The sequence below is a fragment of the Echeneis naucrates genome, chromosome 13, assembly GCF_900963305.1.
Source record: "Echeneis naucrates chromosome 13, fEcheNa1.1, whole genome shotgun sequence".
NCBI lineage: Eukaryota > Metazoa > Chordata > Actinopteri > Carangiformes > Echeneidae > Echeneis > Echeneis naucrates.
The window spans coordinates 12,167,454-12,185,660 of record NC_042523.1 but is presented as its reverse complement, the minus strand read 5'-3'; the positions used below and the strand labels follow the sequence as shown (position 1 = coordinate 12,185,660).

At 44.3% G+C, this 18,207-nt stretch overlaps 1 protein-coding gene across 3 annotated transcripts; it reads left to right on the top strand.

Moving 5' to 3' along the window:
- Window positions 1–347: 347 nt before the first annotated feature.
- On the top strand, window positions 348–17,942 carry sh2b2 (SH2B adaptor protein 2). Of its 3 annotated transcripts, none has more exons than XM_029517420.1 (9): window positions 348–452; window positions 8,468–9,410; window positions 12,944–13,045; window positions 13,247–13,338; window positions 13,600–13,700; window positions 13,779–13,940; window positions 14,035–14,237; window positions 14,896–15,070; window positions 16,022–17,942. In XM_029517420.1, exons 2-9 carry the CDS (start codon window positions 8,499–8,501, stop codon window positions 16,351–16,353), a joined length of 2,079 nt encoding a protein of 692 aa, XP_029373280.1. In that variant the 5' UTR covers window positions 348–452; window positions 8,468–8,498; the 3' UTR covers window positions 16,354–17,942. The 3 variants fall into 3 exon arrangements, with proteins under 3 accessions (XP_029373280.1, XP_029373281.1, XP_029373282.1); XM_029517421.1 differs by having other exon boundaries at window positions 15,512–16,162; XM_029517422.1 differs by lacking the exon at window positions 16,022–17,942 and adding an exon at window positions 15,520–15,673.
- Window positions 17,943–18,207: the final 265 nt, after the last annotated feature.

Sequence of the window (18,207 nt, the reverse complement as noted above, 5' to 3'; positions counted from 1 at the left end):
TTAATGAAGGAAATCAGAACAATGACAGTCATAGAAAAAAAACAGCTTGTCCTCCAATAAAACTCAATGAAAAAAGGCAAAAATAAGAGGACAAGATTTTGTGTTTTGGCCCGTTAATGGCAGCAGACAGAGGACCCAGAGACCTGAGACTCATCATCAGGTCTGTTTCATTTAGCTTCGATGTGAGACGACTTCTGTAAGAACAAAACGCAGTGATGAACTAGAAAGGCGTTAAAGTCAAACTTTGGCAAACAGACTGGCTGATCTGCTTTATTGTGAAAGCGTAGATCGGAAGTAGCGTGTGTCCTCAGTGTGTCGGGCTTGTCGGTGGCTGGTGGCCCCCTGAAGGTGCAGCAGCAGCAGCAGCAGCGGCTCAGAGGCGGCTGAGGGACGGAGGGATGGAGGCAGGCTCCACAGCAGAACCAGCGCCATGAACACAGTCCTGCATTGAGGTGAGAGACACGGTGTATTTGTCATTTAGCGCGTTAGATGGATTGCACAGATCCTGTAGCTGTGATGGGAAGAGAAGGGGGGTTGTTTTGGTGTTAAATCCCCCCCCCCCCCTCCCCGTTCAGCCTCCCACATGAAGCAGCTCAGGATCGGCTCATGGCTGGCAGCACGGACCAGAGACCGAGGATGAGGTTTCATTTGGGGGGGGGGGGGGGGTCCGATAATCCATTTAATAGCCCTGGAGGCAAGTGTGCTGAGTGGCGGGACACCTCGGAGGCCTGATGTGAGGACCATGACCCAGAATCCGGGTACCGGCTCCCATTCATTCCGTGTCTGTGGCCCCGGATCTGCCAGCCATTCAGCGGTCCCATTCATGAAGTCCTGCAGTAGGCTCTCTGTCGGCCTGCTATTGATTTCCTCTCATGTGTCTTTTTGTAGACATGAGACAGACAGTTCATCTGAAGCTTAATGAGAATGAAGCTAACAGTCAGAGGCTTCTCCACGCTGAAACTATGCAGTGATTTTATAGTTTTAAAGTGGAAACTGCTCATTCTTTTCTTCATCCTGTTGTTTTTGTTTTTTTTTTGTTCACATGCAGCTCTCGCGTGTGTGTAAATTTAAGCAGCATCCCTGTGAAATGAAAATTTCACAGGGATGCACCTAAAAGTTGAGCGTTTCACTGTCGAACAAGGTTCACAGATAGAAATGTGTGCAGGGACGAAATAACACAAATGCCTGTGTAATACACTCCATTACATCACCGTAGCAAATTCTGACTTTAAACCTAAAGCAGGTCTGCATTACACTGCATTTATTTCAATTAGTCGTATGCAGATATTGCTGTGGTTTTTCTGTGACCTCGCCAAAGGTAAGGCCTTATCTGTGGTATGTAGCCTCTTCTGTAAGTCTAACTAAGTTTTCTTGTCTGCAGTTGCAGATGCAAACTCCTCCAGCGATACAATGAAACCGATGTGTTCTGCAGGGAGTGGACAAAATAACAAACACATTTCAAAATGTCACGCGAGCAAATGCTTTGTGCAAAGCTGAATTAACACCTATTAGACATTGTCTTGCTGCTGTCTTGGTGTTTATTACAGCGCTGACACAGTAATGAAAATAAGGTAGTGCTGAAACAATTAGTCAGGAGAAACCAATCCAGCTTTCCTCTGGTTCGTATCATTGAACGTTACTTTGTTGACTGTTTGCCAGACTGGGCAAATATTTGTCGACTTGTGTGGGCCACCGGGAACTATTAACAAGTTTTTCTACGCAACGCTTTTTCTTTCACTTATTGCTTCTCACTGTTCGTGCATATCCGATTTTAAATCAGATTTTCTAATTAGACCACAAGTGATCCGTCTATTGATTATGTAGTCAATCAACAGAAAAATAATGAGCAACTGTTATTATGATGTATAGTCAAATTCACTTTCAAGCAAAAGTAGCAAAATCGACACTCCTTTATTTTGTGGATGAACTGTTTTTCTTTGTTTTAAATGATACCAAACTGAATATTTTTACCTGAAGAGATATCATCTTGGGCTTTTTCTTGCCTATTTTATGAAATTTTTAATTCTCTGCCCACCTGAGTATATGACAGGTGCATCGCAAGTCCTGCGTCTCTCCCTTAATGCTGCTTTATTTAATATTTTATAACATTTGGGCAGATAGATAGTAATTGATTGAAGAACTCTAAAAGAAAATAAAAGCTGTTAAGTGTGCTTGCTGTCTCGTTCACCCCTGTTGGTACTGTCATCAGGATATTTGTTGATTTATTTTTTACATCAGCTTCACTCCGTGGCACCAAATAAAAAAAAGCCCATCTATTCGAGTAAGTGACATACTTGCCGTTCGTACACATCTCTCAGAGAGGCCTGTGGTCATCTGTGAAATTAGTTAGAGCTGGTGGGTGAGAGACAGGAAATGGAAGTCAGTGGTGGTATGTGCGTCTCCCACGCACTCCGTCCTTTATCACCGGCTGCCATATGGACGCCTGCACTCGCTCAATATTTACATTGTCGCTGCTTGCCAGAGAAACTACGGGAGAGAGCGAGAGCGAGGAGAGCCCGTCAGTAGAGAACACGCTAATTAATGTGTTAAAAAAATCCTCGTGATGAGGCCGTGCTATCTGCAACATCACACGGGCCGGTGAGCACCCCTTGGCTTTGTTTGTGTCCAGGTTTAGTTTGAAGATCAGGAATTTTTGCCTCCCATGGCCTCAACATGTCTGGTTGGATATCTCTGGCTGCATCTGTCTGTGGCTACACACTCACTCACAGGTAGCTTCGTGCAGCTGGGTGTGTCAGTGTGTGGATTAGGACTGTGGGTCTGTCTGTGTCTCCTCTCTCTGGTGGTCCTGTGTCATTTTGATAAGAGACTCTACAGATGGCATTCAGTTGCAGTTGAGAGGAACAAGGTTATCAGAGCAGAGGTGAAAGGTCACTGACCAGCTGCTCTGAAGTTGACAGATCACAAAAGATGGAGATAGAAGTGGTTCAAAAGGTGGAGGTCTATTACTGCCGGCCCCATTTCTGCTCTTTTTCCTGCTACAGCGGTTGAGGCGTTTTCCCTCAATCTGCTGCTTTATCTCCAGTTTCTGTCTCCTGGGGTTGTTATCTTGTGTCTGCATCTCCTTCTGTTTTCCTCCCACAATCGTCCTTTTTTATTCAGTCATAGGTGGCTGGTTTACATAGTTACTATCTTTATTTCTTTGGCATCCTCATCCCCACCTACACACACACACACACACACACACACCTGGATGTCCATTGTGATAATCTCTCTCCAGCTTTTGTCAGTGTGACTTTTGTTTCTGTCTGCGTTCTACTTCTCTGCCTCTGGGCTGCAGATGGAGCCTTCATTTAGATTTCCGTTACATTAGATATAACATATTAAATATCAGAACAGACAATAGGGGTTCTATCTTACTCAGTACTGCACCTTGTCCCCCATCGCCTGGTGATTATTTTGTTGATTAATTAATTAATGGAGCCTACAGATATCCATTGTAGTTTCCTTAACTCCAGTCTCTCAAATGCAGATTTTCTTAAAGCACTGGCTTAAAACCCAGAAATTCTCAGTTCTACTGAAAGACTGGTGTTTTTCAGCTTTGCTTACAACATGAGAATGACTTAACATAACAATCCATCAACAGAAAATTGATGCAAACCAAATTTGAGTCAGTCATTTTTATTCTTTGGATTTGTCTACTAAATTACATCCGGTTTTAAATCACCTGATAGCAATACTGATGGATTAATTAAATTTAACAACAATTTATTATAATAAATGAATTATTGGTTGTTATTATTTTCTGCACATCAGCGAGTGAATTCAATGAAGAATAATTTCAGTATCATTTCGTTTAATACACAGCCGTACCTAATGGCTTTTTGTTTTGTTTTGTTTTCTCATCTGTGTCACAAACCCAAACAGACTTTTATGTCCTGCCATGTCTTCAGTCCACATCTAACTGGTGCAGTATTTACATCTCAGACAAGAACACATAATTAATGGATTCATGTAGCGTTGAAGATGTGTATGTGCACCTCTGTACTGTACTGAATGTGCAGCCAGCTGTGCGCCGTGCTGTGGAGCAGGCTAATCTTAGAAAACATGGCTGGGCCCAAACTCCCTGGGGTGGGAGCACAACATCACCAATCATCCTCATCAGCCAGTCACCGAGGGCGTGCTGCTGGCATGAACCCACTCACAGCGATGTGAGTGTGTGTAAAACTACATGTACAGTGTTTATCTCTATAAGTACATGGAGGTAAAGTATGCGTACACAGTTTTAAAAACACAAACTCTTCAACATCCGTTTTTCTTGGCCAGAAGAGCGTTTCCTCAGTGCCTCTATACTACTACCTACAACACCACAGAAATAACCAGACACATCTAATTTCTGGCCCTGGCAAAGTACATGCATTTTCCAGATCTTGGGTGAGTGTTTTGCAGCCATCTCCTTGTACAGCAAAGTCTTTTTCTTCCTCTCCCCGGTTGGTTTCCACTTACAGACAGAACTCCCAGCCGTCTGATAGAGATATCAGCCCTGATCCCCTGGGTGAGGTAAAGTGTGAGAGGGGGAGTGGTAGATTTTTACAACTGATAGGGACAGGAAGGAGAAAGGCTTCTGAGGCCCTCAAGGAGAGAGCTAAACATTTTAGATTCCCCTTGATGGGCCTGATGGGGAGAAAAATAAAAACAAGAAGGGGAGTTGGGGGATGTGTGAATCTGTGTGGTGTCTCTGCTCTCCCCCCTGTCTTCCACTGTGTCTCTCGTCCTTTATGTTCCCTTTATGCTTGTCTCTTCCACCTCCACACACTTGGTGATTGTTTTAGCAGCTGGTGTATTGAGCAAAAACATGCCCCCCTCCAGTAATGGAAGAGCCACTCAGATCTGTTACCTAAGTAAAAGATCTAAAGCAACAAAGAAAACTCATTTACTTCAGTAAAATCTCAGAAGTATTAAGACTAACGTGCAATTGTGGCTGCAAAACAATGTGAAGGATGATAGTGGTAAACTTGCATCTCCTAAATCTGCTGCTCGGCCTCATGGAGCTTTCTGGTGAGCTTCAGCTTACAGTTGAATTGTTTTCACCACAACTTAACCTGTCCAGCACCAAACATCAGACCTACATGGCAGTGACCAGCTGCTGAACATAATGGAACATTATAAGAGTTGGTAGGGACCAAAGATAGAGCTAAAAGTCTTATATTCATCACCCCATTTCTTCATGTCTGATGGTTGCAAGCTATTAAAAAATCAGTTGTTACAGGTTTAAAGTTTTGTTAATATGTGACTATTAACAGACAAATGAAAGTTAGTTATAGGGAGCTACCAGCCAGTAATGGTCTGCCTTATACAAACTTTATATTCTGACAATTTCAATTTAAAAAAATCGTATGTCAGAGAAATGTTCAGTAGATCATGGTGAAGCTCTAAAGTGCTTCATGTCATTTAAGTATAGTTTATTAAAGTAAGTCTACTCAGCTACTTTTGACCACAGCCTGTATTGTCTCACCCCATTTTCTCTCCTCCATTATTTCAGCACACAAAGGTTTTGTTTTCAATGTCTCTGCTGATCATTTGCTGCTGTGTGCTTGGCAGTATGTAGTCTGCGTCAGTCTGCTGAGCCCCAGAAAATCCAAACGCTGTTCACTTCCTCCTGGATCTCATGGCTTGAGTTTCATGCTGTCTGTGAGTAAATGTGAATGTGTGTGTGGGTGTGGTGTACAGTCATTTCAGTATCCTTGAGAGAGGCACATCCTCATCTTTGTGGAAGGGCAGGAGTTTGAGAAGTGCACCTCACTGTGTGCTGTTGTTTTTCTGCTGAATGAGTGGAAAGTTGGCCCAGTGCAGGTTTTTAAATAGCTGGATGGGTATTGACTTCCCTGCAGCCAGCACACAGGCTCTCTCTCACACACACACACACACACACACACACACACACACACACACACACAAGTTACAAGGGAAGGAAGTGAGATAATTATTAAACAACACTTGGTGGTTAGCAGATTATCTTGGACATCGTGTGTAGCTTGAGTGAATAATGGATTGATGTTTGGATAAATGAAGTGATGTCTTCAGGAATGACAACACAAAGTTATCTCACCCATATTTCCATACGTTTGTCAACTTAATACCACTTTCTAACATCACATATGGGTTCTGTCATAAGCCATGAGTTTTGCTGCTACAAACACCATCATTAATTCAGGAGTCGTGATACTCATACTCATTTTTTCCCCAAAAGATAAGCAGACCATGGAGACAAAAAAGGACCAAAATCCATTGGTATAATTTACCTTCTGTCTGAATTGGTACAGGTAAAATCTGTTCTTTGACATTTCCATGAACCACTTTTAGGTTTGGAAATTTTGAAAAATCTTTCAAGTTCACAATTCAGACAAAAAAAATCTAATTTAAAGTGTTTAGGGTTGTGGTTTACAGAATTTATCGGTCTTAAATTGTGCCACAAACATGAACTAAGCTACGAGGCTTGATTGCTCCTGGTTGGTATAGCAAGTTTCAATTTAGCTTCATATTAACTATTTATACATGGGACTCAATATTCCTAACCTAAAAGTAAAAGAAGCTTACTTAGCAAACTGTCAAATTTTTCTTTTAAGAAATTTTAAAGTTGACTGTAATTTTTAGCTCAAACTACCTTACAACATAAATCTGATTCTGTAAATCATCCAGAGTACTTTACACTTCAGCGCCATGAAGTTTGTGGCATTTGAACTTTGCAATAATGTGTCCATTTGCTCATAAGATTCACATCCTCACCTTAATTTGCATTCAAACAACCAATCAAATGTACTAGTTTTATAACTAGTCTTTCTGTCTTTCTTTCTGGTGTAAGTGAAAACAGGCACATAATGTCCATCATCTTATATCTGAAAGCTGTCTAGATGTTTCCTTGCGTCGTGGTGACAGATTCTGTAAGGGCTCCCATCAAGGGGCGAAAACAACACAACCTGCTTCACTGTTCATGCAGCTAAAGGGCTGATAGAATCCTGGAAATGTCTTGTGTCCAATGAAAACATTTGATTTGAGACCCCCACCCAAAACAAACCACACACTTCTTCTCACCATATGAATTTAAAGGGCAAAGTGAAGCTAAATGATCCCAGTATTGGCATTTGACATTCCTCAAGTAGAGCCATCCAGATTCCTTACTTCCTAATCCCACACTTTACTTTCCCATCTCACCATCCATGAAAACATGCCTCTGAAATTCAGGTCTCAGCATCCAAGAGTCTCTCTCCCTTTTTGTAAGATGAGCTAAGTGATGGTCTCTCAGAGAGCTGGCTCTTTCCCTTATCATATCCTCTCTTTCTAATCTGGCATAATGTTTGTTTCAGGTTTGTGGGAGAGGGAAAGAAAGAGAGCCGAGAGAGAGTGGTTTGTAGTTGAATGTGCATGTCAAACTTAATTCCAGTGGAGAGTTTTTTGAGCTGATCCTTTATGAAAAGACATCCCACACTGATGCTTTTGAAAATGACATTAAAGCTGCTTGCACGAGGCGAGAAATTCCAGGAAACTCTGCAGCGCAAATGTATTCAAGTATAAATTATTTGGTTAAAGAGAAAGCAAATAAAATTTGAATGCATATTATGAGTGAACTGCCAAGAGAAGGGCAGCAGCTCAGAGAATATGCTTTCACGGCTTGGGGGAGAGTTGGCCATCTCTGTGCGATCGTAGCCCAGCCGGCCCACTCAGACGATCTCCTTTTATCTGGACGATTTACAGACAACCATAATCAAAACAACATGTGTTTGATTGTTTGACGCCATTCCCTGATGCCGTATTAATCACTGATGTGATGCGCAATAGAGCCGGAGAGAGAGGGAGAGAGGGAGGAGGAGGGTTAAAACTGTGCTGTGATGCTGCTCCTGAGACTGTGGCAAACCAGAGTGCAAAGAGTATTATCATTGATGTGATGTAGTTTGGCTCAAGCGAAGAGAGGGATGCAGAGCTGAGTCATGCAGGCACACACATACTGAGAAGAGAGCAGGAAGATAAAAGCATGAATGGAAGAGGCACAACTACAGCCTCAGATACAGTATGTACAAATTATTTAGAGAAACAATGGGGGCGATAGATTAGAGGGGCCACGTAATCAGTTTGTGCTTCATCGAAGCTGCTATGAACTCGCTCTGACCGAGAATTCAGATCGGTGCTTGTCAGAAACGATCAACTGGTAACTGGAGGATGTCTTTCTGCAGGATTTCACTCTGAACTATTGTCACATTGAATCTGTTGAGTCATTTTTTTAAACCTTTAATAACATGCCAATCCTGTTCACAATCTTCTGATGACAAGTTTTCAAATTTGCCTTCAGAAATTCCCACCACAAAGAAATAGGATGACTTGCACTGGTTATGTCACAAAGGAGGTGACTCCAGAGCCTTTGGGTGTAGCTGCTCATGTTTTGCTGGTGTCGTTCCCAGTAAGGGGTTACACGTACGCACTGTAATAACACTGTGCTCCTCCTCCTCTTCTCCAGCCTCTCCTCGGTGGGTTGGCATGGCCCAGTGATGAACGGAGCGGTGGTGCCCGGTAGCCCGGAGCTCTCCTCCTCATGCCCACTGCCTGACTGGCGAGAGTTCTGTGAGCTCCATGCTCGAGCCTCCGCTGCTGACTTTGCTGACAAGTTCCAGCGCTTCCTGTCAGAGAACCCGTGCTACAACTCGCCCGGCGCCGATGCCAGCTTCTCGCAGCACTTTGCCCAACACTTCTTAGAGTGCTTCTCTGCAGCACTGACACAGGCTCGGGAGAACCAGGCGTCCTCGCCGGGGGAAGACGGCTCCAACACTGCACCTAAGTACAGCATTGTTCCTTTCCTGGGCATCCAGGGCTGCCCGCTGTCCTACGGTCACGACCTGTACCAGAGACGCAAAGACGCCGGGGCTTCAAGTGAATCCCTGGACAGTATGGACAGTGGAGGGGGAGGGATAGATGGGGGAGGCAGTACTACCACCGCCTCCCGAGGCCCCCAGACAGCCCACAAGGTGTCTGCTTTGGGACAGTCCCGCAGCTCAGAGGACGTTTCAGTCAGCCACCCAAAGGCTCGCTTCAAGAAGGGCTTCTCCCTGAGGAACATGAGCCTGTGTGTTGTGGATGGGGTGAAGGAGATGTGGCACCGGCGGGCCTCGCCTGAGCCTGACGCTCCGTCTGGAACCAGGAAAGTTAATGGGGGAGTGGGAGGAGGAGGGGAGGCTGCAGCAGGAGAAAAATGGTCCCAGAAGCTTAGGCTTCCCAGGGGTTCCCAGGGCCACAAGGCTGAGCTGCTGGAAATCCAGAGGGAGGGAGCGCTGAGGTACATGGTGGCTGACGACACTAACTGCATGGGTGCTGCACAGTGGCAAAAGTGCCGCCTGCTGCTGAGGAAGATGAAGAGAGAGGAAGGAGGGGAGAGGTTCCTGCTGGAGTTCTATGTTCCCCCGAAGGTACACAAACACACACACAAACATAGAACAGCTGGGCAGTGGAACGAGCAAAGCTGATCAATTTGTTCATCATTTTATTGATTGCTTTACAAAATGTCTAAATTAGTGTCCGGTGTTCCTGTGTGTCATGTTTGTGTCATGATGACTCATTGTCCCACTGTGACTATGCTGCATTTGTGTCACTGTCATGACTCCTTGGTCTGTCCAATGTCAGGAAAGTCAGGCCTTACCAGACTCAACAGGACCCCAGCTGTTAGTCCTGTCTTTGGTTAATATTTCATTAAGTTTTTTTGCAAACCCATACATCAAACACTGGCTCTAACTGCCCATTGAAAACATTTTCCCATTGACTTTACAAAAAAAAAAAAAAAAAAGTTTCATGTCAATGTCATCACTTTTCACCAAATCAAATCGTTTCAAGTTTATGCGAGACAATAACTGCGTTGAGCCTCTGTGTAAAAGCACGAGCACGTACACATTTCACACACACGCATGCATGCACGCTTCACATTTGCCTGTTTGAGATTTCCAGATCATTGCCCCTGACCTTAAGGGGGCTGTGAGGCTGTGCAGCTGAGTGTGTGTAAATCTGCCACTGTCCTTTGATCGTGGCTGGTGGGAATGTGGGGATAGGCGTGCGGAGAGGGGGAGGGTGGTATGGAGGGTAAGTGGCAGATGCGTGAGGAGGGGGTGAAGGAGTTGCTTGAGAAAGCCAGAGATGGTTGTGAGAGAGGGCGTAGATTTGCATAGATTTCTGTCACGATAAAGTTTCACTTCCATGTGCAAAAAATAAACATTGATTGCTGGCAAACTGGCTGCAGTGAGACAGAAGTGAAATAGTTTTGTGGGACACCCAGTGAGTATCAACATATGAAATGAGACTTCATAATTGTGGCTCAACAATTTCATATGTTATGTTCCATTAATATCATGAGAGGCTTCAGAGCTACAGTCACATCCTTGATGACACATTAATTAAACACATACATCTCGACGGGCCTGCCCTGCAGACTCTCTGAGTTGTTTTATCACTGCTATCCTATTCAGATCTTACAAATCATAACAGTGCGAAGTCAACAGTGTTGGAAAGATGAAGTGACTCATAAAATCTCACTCCTGCCTGCTCTTGGCTGCCTGGCTCTGACTCTGGCTCTGTGTCTGTCAGGGTTATCAATCTGCTGGCTGCTCTGTGTGGCAGAGGCAGCACACTGCAGCATGCATTATGACACAGCACAATATCAGACAGCGTTAAACAATTGGCTTTAAATACAATCTTGTAAAACAGTCTGAAACCCCAGGTCTCATTTTGCTGTTTGTTGTCTCACATTAGCATGAATTAGCGCGGATGTTAAAATAATACTGTGATCATGTCAGTGTCACATCATTTTTTTGTGAGGGGAAAAGAAATTTTGAGAAAATGTCACAGCTCATAATTTTTTAACTCCGGTGGTCACTGTGATCAGAGTTCATTCTCTCCACAACAACCAAACAGTTGTCTCTCAATCTGATGAGTTAGCAGCTTCACTTATTTAAAGGGAAGATTGACCTAAAGAGGAAAAGTATCTAACAATGTCAGTCGTTTTGGTTTTATATGCTGCGGTTTTCAGATAGCCATCTCTCATTTTTTCTCATTTGCACTGAAATATACATGTTTAAGCAGCACTATACAATATTTTCATATACAATGGGAAAGGGGTCACCTGCAGTGATTAACCTCCATCAGTCTAACAGCTCTCATCGGTACAGTCTCCAGACTCACTCTGTGCTGCCTGTCCAGCTTCAGACATGAGAACGTAGTTGAAGCTATAGCAAGTAAAGAGGCAGCAATATCAGAGGAAAAAGAGACTGAACATTGAGGTTTCTTAATTGATCTTAGTCTTCATAGCCACACTGGACAAATTAAATCAAAACAGTCTGTTTGACTAGATCGAAGGAGGCACAGCGAGGAATGTGATTTTTGTAATCTGGGTGCAGCAAAATTATCATTATAAAGAAAGTTCACCACAAACATCCATCTATTATCTGTACCACTTACCCATGAAGGGTTACTGGGGGGCTGGAGCCAAACCCAGCCCACACTGGGCGAGGGCGATGTACACCCTGGAGAGGCTGACATGTGGAGGCAATGAATCAATCCTACAGCAACTGGGAGCCAGCAGTTAAACCAAACCTGCATGCCTTTGGACTTTGGGAGTACGCAGGAGCACGCAGAGTAAATCCATGCAGGCTCAGGGAGAACATGCAAGAGAAAGGCCTTTCAGTGCAAACCATTGAACCGCGACCATCTTGAGGACCTTTCGTCTTTGCTCACAGCTAACATTATCTCCACACTTGCAAGACATTCACTTTGTTCAAATACACATAAACATACTGGTTTTCATCGACCGAACACTGACATCGAGCTCATGCTGCTCACAATAGAGAGGTACAGGAAATGGTCAAATGGTCCAGTACAGGAAGTGGCTTTTGACATCTGATCCAGAAAAGCTTTGTGGGCGTGGAAGGCAGCGGGCTGTGCTGGCAGATCAGGATGGGAACAGTGTTACTCCAGACAGATCAGCTGATAAGCCTCTGCCAGACCATCAGTCACCCTCTCCTGACACACACAAAAATAAATAGGTACACACACACACACACACAGAGCTCACTGCCTCAAACAGACTCTTTGGATCTGTTAAGATTGTGGCCTGGATCCAACTCTCTGCAAAGGGCAAACTGAGGCCAGGTTGTTTTCTGTATTCACCCTCTTATAAACTCCTCATGTTTTCTGTTTGTTAGCCAGTTGCCAGGAGTAATCTCTGAGAGATGCTGAGAGAAATAAAATACAGAGCAGTGGAGTTATTTTTTTAAACAGTTGTGCCATCATTAAACTTTTACCAGCTCTTTTAATTTTGGCTTTATGCTATTTGGGTGACTTATTTATACTCAGGAGATAGGAGGTGTAGTTACTCACAGCTAAGGCCATGTCAGTAATTCAGACTGCCATTTCCCCTTAATTATCATGTGTGGCAGAGAATTTTGAGGTTTGAGAAAAGTTAGGCGTGTTTCACGTTAAAGATTTTCTAAATAAATAGACGTAGCATTTAAACTTATACCACTAACTTAAAACTCCACATAAAGCTTTAAGTAGTAAAACATAAAGTTTCTATTTTTGCAAGTGGTGCAATCACTTTCAGAGGACTGTATTTTGGTGAAGCCACCCAGATGGTGGATTTTTCTTTGTTTTCTGGAGCATAAAGGATAAAAACAGTGTTGTTAACCAATTTATAACATTGTGGGGTTTCTCGGTCCGCTGTGATCTGCAAGAACTAGGCAACAGTGTTTTTAGCCTGATGACCCCAGTTCAAATTAAACATTTCATTACATTATTTCTTGACCTTATTTGAGCCTTATTTTGAGCCATATTGTGTTGTGGTGGAATTCATCTTAAGACTTTAGTGACCAATAATGCAGCATATGACAGTGGTGAATGCCCGTCTTACACACTGTGGTTAATATCAGCTCTTCTGTGACCGTGTCCATTTTGCTTCTAGTCCTCAAAGCCCAAAGTAAGCATCCCTCTCTCAGCCATCGTGGAGGTGAGGACCACCATGCCACTGGAGATGCCTGACAAGGACAACACTTTTGTTCTGAAGGTAGGAACATTGCGACATTTTCACAGTATCGAGGACAGAGCCCAAAAACTTGATTATAGTTTTATGAAAAAAACAATTTGCTTGTAAGTGAGCCAGCTTGCACCCTTGCCCAGTTAAAACTGGGTTGCCTTGTTCCGCTCCCTGGTCTGATCCTTCAACTGGAATTCAGTGTGTGATCGGAGTTCTTGGCTGCTTCCACAGGTGGAAAATGGGGGAGAGTACATCCTGGAAACCATCGACTCGTTGCAGAAAAACTCCTGGGTTGCTGACATCCAGGACTGCACAGACCCAGGGTAAACCACCAGATAAATATTTGCCATTGCCTGAAGAAGGAGAGAGGGGGCAAGTGTGGATGAGAAGGAGGGCACACGGTCATTAATCATCACATTAGTGGAGTTTTTGACACATTGCTTTAGCACCGATAATTCCTCCTTATTTGCCAGAGTTCATGGATGTTCTCCAGGGAATCATTTGTGTCCATGTTTGTAGGATGATGACGTGTGTGTAGAGTTTTGTGTTACATTCTTGAGGCTCTCCTGACTGTTTGTGTACAGGGACAGTGGTGATGACATCGAGCTGGCATCCTGTCCTCATGGCCAGGCCTCCAAAGAATGCTCCATGGTGGCCTCTTGCAGCTGTGAGCTGCTGTCTGAGGGTGAGCAAAGACTCTTGTTGTTATTTTGCAGGACTCACTTTTAAACAACTATCTAAGGAATGTATCCATTTTTTTTAGGTGTGTATCGTGCTCCAGAGAGGTCATGTCCTGCAACAGCTGAGCATTACAGTGCCCCCTCAGTCCGTTGCAGGGAACCCCCCTTCACACAGCACCCATCTCACATGCCTTTAGAGCGCTTCCTTCAGTCCCCAGAGGCCCAGAGTTCCAGCTCTTCTTCTGGTGATAATTCATACATTTGTTTTTCTCTTCAGATAAATAGTGCCTAAGATGCATAGCATGAAAATAAAAACACAAACGTGTTGACTCTGCTCAGGTGGCAGTGAAGGAGCCAAAGACTCAGATGGCAATGCCAGCTTGGCTGGTTACCCATGGTTCCATGGTACGCTGTCTCGTGTGCGTGCAGCTCAGCTGGTGCTTGCTGGCGGGGCCAGGAGCCACGGGCTGTTTGTGATTCGTCAGAGCGAGACCCGGCCAGGCGAGTACGTGCTCACCTTCAACTTCCAGGGCAAAGCCAAGGTGAGTTGATGAGGCAGTTAAGGCATTTATATGTGTCCTCAAAGACTGAGTGTGAGTACATGAAAACAGGCAAGGTTCTTACAGCTCAGATGTTGGAATTACAAATGTTTATTCATTTTACTCAATATACATCTGAAAACAATGAAATTGTTGCTGATTTAGAAAATATTGCAACAACTTGTGGTTTCTGCAATAGAATACATTAATCTGTCCTCCCTGCTGCAGTCTTGCTCTGCAGCAGCATTAAATTCACTTAGGCTTGTTCTCTTGATATTTGGGATGTAGCCACTGCAGCTCACAGCAAGGCCGAGTTGTTTTGGCCCTGGAAAAGATGTGGTAATGTCAATGTTTTGTGTTCCCTCATGTAACTTGATCACTGCACATCACATCCTGCCAGCCGGCAGCGTTGAGGAAGTGTCAGCTGCCGCCTCTTCCTCTGGTGTCAGCCTTGGCATTCTTGTCGCTCCGTTCCCACAGCAAGACGCCTCCCAGATAAAGTCCTGACCTCTGTCTTTGTCTGTATCAAGTGTTCACTGTTTTCACATGGCAATCCTGTCTTTCTCCCTTTCTTTCCCCTCTTTTACCTTTCCCCGTTCCTCTGAACCCCAAACTTTTCCCTCCCTCCCTCCACCCACTCTCGCTTCCTTCTGCTTCTCAGCATTTACGCTTGTCTGTGAATGAAAATGGGCAGTGCCACGTCCATCACTTATGGTTCCACACTGTGTCGGACATGCTGAGACACTTCCATGCTCACCCCATACCGCTTGAATCCGGAGGTTCTGCTGACATCACATTGCGTTCTTATGTACAGGTGCAGAGAAGCTCCACAACAGGTAAACAACACTAAAACTCCTCCCCTATAAACTTGAAGCCATTCATACAATTAGTGTTTTCACAGTTGCAGGTGAGGTCGGCTATGTGGACAAAGTTAAAGATCCTCAACATTGAACATGAACAGGAAATTACAAGGTCCTAAAAGCTCATCTATTAATAAAGATGGTAGAGCTGTAAGAAATGTTTGTTCTTTGTGGCACAAACATTTCTTTTTTGGACAGACTGATTGAAAGAAACACTGTCATTCTCCACAAACATATCTATGCCATTTCTCTTCCTTTTTATAAATGTTTCTCCAACAAGCTAACATCAGCAGATATGCTGAATATGTCCACCTCTGATCACAGTGTTTTCAGTTGGTTGTGACAGTTAATTTTAGGAAGTATTTAAAAAATGGCTGTTGTGACTTATTAACGTAAAACAGAGGTTTGTCCTTACAGCCTTACAGATGGAAGAAGCTTTGCTAAAACTCACTGAACCTCACCCCCCTCTTCCACCATACCAACACTGCTCCTGCCCTCTGCTCTGCTGGCATGGGATGAATGCCCTCCTGTACAGGAGAGTGAGGGAGCGATTATACTGCAGGAGTTTTGCATGCAGGCCCAGACTCTGGGCCTCCCCAACCCACCCTTGTCATCACAAAGAAGTCTTCTGTTTTCCAAAATGCTGGACCTACACACTCATACACTCACTCACATGCTCATAGAGTGAGGTTTTGATTCAGGGCGTAAAAGGTTTTACTGATACACTGGTCAGGCATGTCTTTGGCACCAGTGTTGTCGGTGTTATTGCCCACCAAGAGAAAGGATAATTAAGGAGGCCCACACTGCCTGTGTTTACATGCTGCTCTGTGAAGGAACTTGTGCTCACAGCTTTCCAATGAAAACAAGTATCAGCAGAACAGATTCATATGTCTATCCATTAAAAAATGTCCTTTTTCCCAACTCCAGATGCGACCGTGCCTCCAGTCCTCACTCCACCCAGGGATGCAGGCTGCCGGACAGACTCAGCCCAGCCAGCCCTCCACCCTCCTGGGATCACATCACCTGCAGCGCCTCCTTCTGATGCCCCGCTCTCCTCAAGTACCTCCTCTTCACCCACTGCGCTCCCCCCCCTCTCCCGCAGTGATCCAGGTACAGGAGGAGTAGTTGGGGGTTTACAGAGTCGAAGCAACAGCTCTGAGCGGCTGCTGGAGGCCTCTAGTGGTGCATCTGAGGACTACCACGACCCTGATGGGACGCGCAGGGCTCGAGCTGTGGAGAACCAGTACTCTTTCTACTAAACTCAGTCATGTATTTTCGGAACTGAATGAGATTCGGAAAGTTGGAGGTGGCATAGGACACTCTGCGGATGATAAAAATGGTCCAAATCTCTGGATCATTCATTGTTTAGTTTGCTTTCATATCAAGACAATTTCCTGTTCTCTGATTTGGGAAAGGAGGTGAGATCATTTGTCCACACTACTAAATCCCTCAGGCTCTTTGTTTCAAGTTTTGTTGTCAAGGATGTGAGTAAACAGACACGCACAGATTCATAGGTAGGCAAGGAGAGGTTGAGATGGAAAAGAAGATTAGATGTAAATTAGTGTAGGTGGAGAAAGCAAGAGGAAGTCATCAGTTGGAGTCATGTTGCTTTGATTCACATCTTTTGGCCGCTTCCTGTTCACCCTTGCACACAGTTCCCTGGGAGCAGAGCCTGTATCACAACCCCAGCAAGGGACTGACAGTTTGAATTGACCCTGTAGAAACAGTCCTTCCCATCAGAGCTCCTCCAAGCTCCTGAGAGCATCCCATCAATGTTTGTAAAGCTGCTTTGAGTCTGTCCCGGATATCCTCACTGTCCCTGCGGGGTCTCTGACCTACACTAACATCACTGCAGCAGTCGTGGGTGTGTTAGTGTTAGCCCAGAGATGTTTTTCTTAAATATGTACAGCCGAAAGGGTCTCAGTGCCTGATTGTTACTTTGGACTTGAACGGACTGCTGCCTTTAGCGTTGAGGAGGATATTGACATACTCACAAAAACACAAAAATGAAATGCAGCTGATTAATCTGCTATTGGTTTCTCCTTAAAGCATACTGAACATGCATATCTCTACCTACTGAACAGTTTTTGTTTTTGGTTTTTTTGGTCAGTTTTATCGATGGCTGCAGCAGACACACAGGTGGTCACGTGTTGTGTTACAAATAACCTTGAAAATATTGAAATTGATGATAACAAATGGAACGCTCAGTTTCCACTATTTGCAGGGTGGCTCCCATTTTGCTGTCTTACTGGGTTATTTCTATGAGTGTGTGATGGTGTATTAGAGTCCAAATGTTTTTCAATGATTGATGTGCTAAAGTAGTGTTTCTAAAACATGGTTTTCAGGATCCCTCCGTCTGGTGCTGGTTGTGTATTCAAGCTCATCATATCCATAGCCTGTAGATTAGATATGCTGTTCATGTAGGAGTTCACTTTGAAGTAACGCCTTGAAGATATTATTACACCAAAACCAGCAGGGGGAGGGACTTGGGACTTGTTTTTTAGAAAGGTGGCAGTATTGTGTACTGTCTGTGTAGCCCACAGGTGAACTTGTAGGTCTAGATGGCCATGCTTGAGTAATGCACTTTTGCTGACACAGAACCCAGATTTTTATGATAGTAAATCAAAAGAACCCAGATTTTTATGATAGTAAATCAAAAGAAAACCTCGTTTTCACCCTATACGATATTCACAATTGTAGGAATAGATGTCTTAATATTAGGCAGTGAAAATGAAACATTGAAGGAAAATGTAAACATCCATCAATCCATCTTCTACTGCTTTTCCATTTCCATGTCACGGGGGGTGCCGGAGCCAATCCCAGCTCGCACTGGGTGAGGGCGGGGTCACCCTGGACAGGTCAGCAGTCCATCACAGGGCCAACACACAGAGACACACAGAGACCAACAACCACTCACACTCACACTCAGACCTACAGACAGTAATTAACCCAAACATGATGTCTTTGGACGGTGGGAGGAAACCAACACAGGCACAGGGAGAACATGAAAACTCCAGACAGAAACTGCTTATTGCGGGGAGACAGCGCTAACCACTATGCTGCCGTGCTGGAAAATAACAACATGAAAACATTTTGAAGTGAAAAAAAAAAAA

Coding starts and splice junctions, on each gene's coding strand:
- sh2b2 (XM_029517420.1), top strand. CDS start 8,499: ATGAACGGAGCGGTGGTGCCCGGTAGCCCGGAGCTCTCCTCCTCATGC. Junction 13,339..13,599: donor CAGGACTGCACAGACCCAGG/GTAAACCACCAG, acceptor GTTTGTGTACAG/GGACAGTGGTGATGACATCG. Junction 14,238..14,895: donor ACTTCCAGGGCAAAGCCAAG/GTGAGTTGATGA, acceptor TCTGCTTCTCAG/CATTTACGCTTGTCTGTGAA.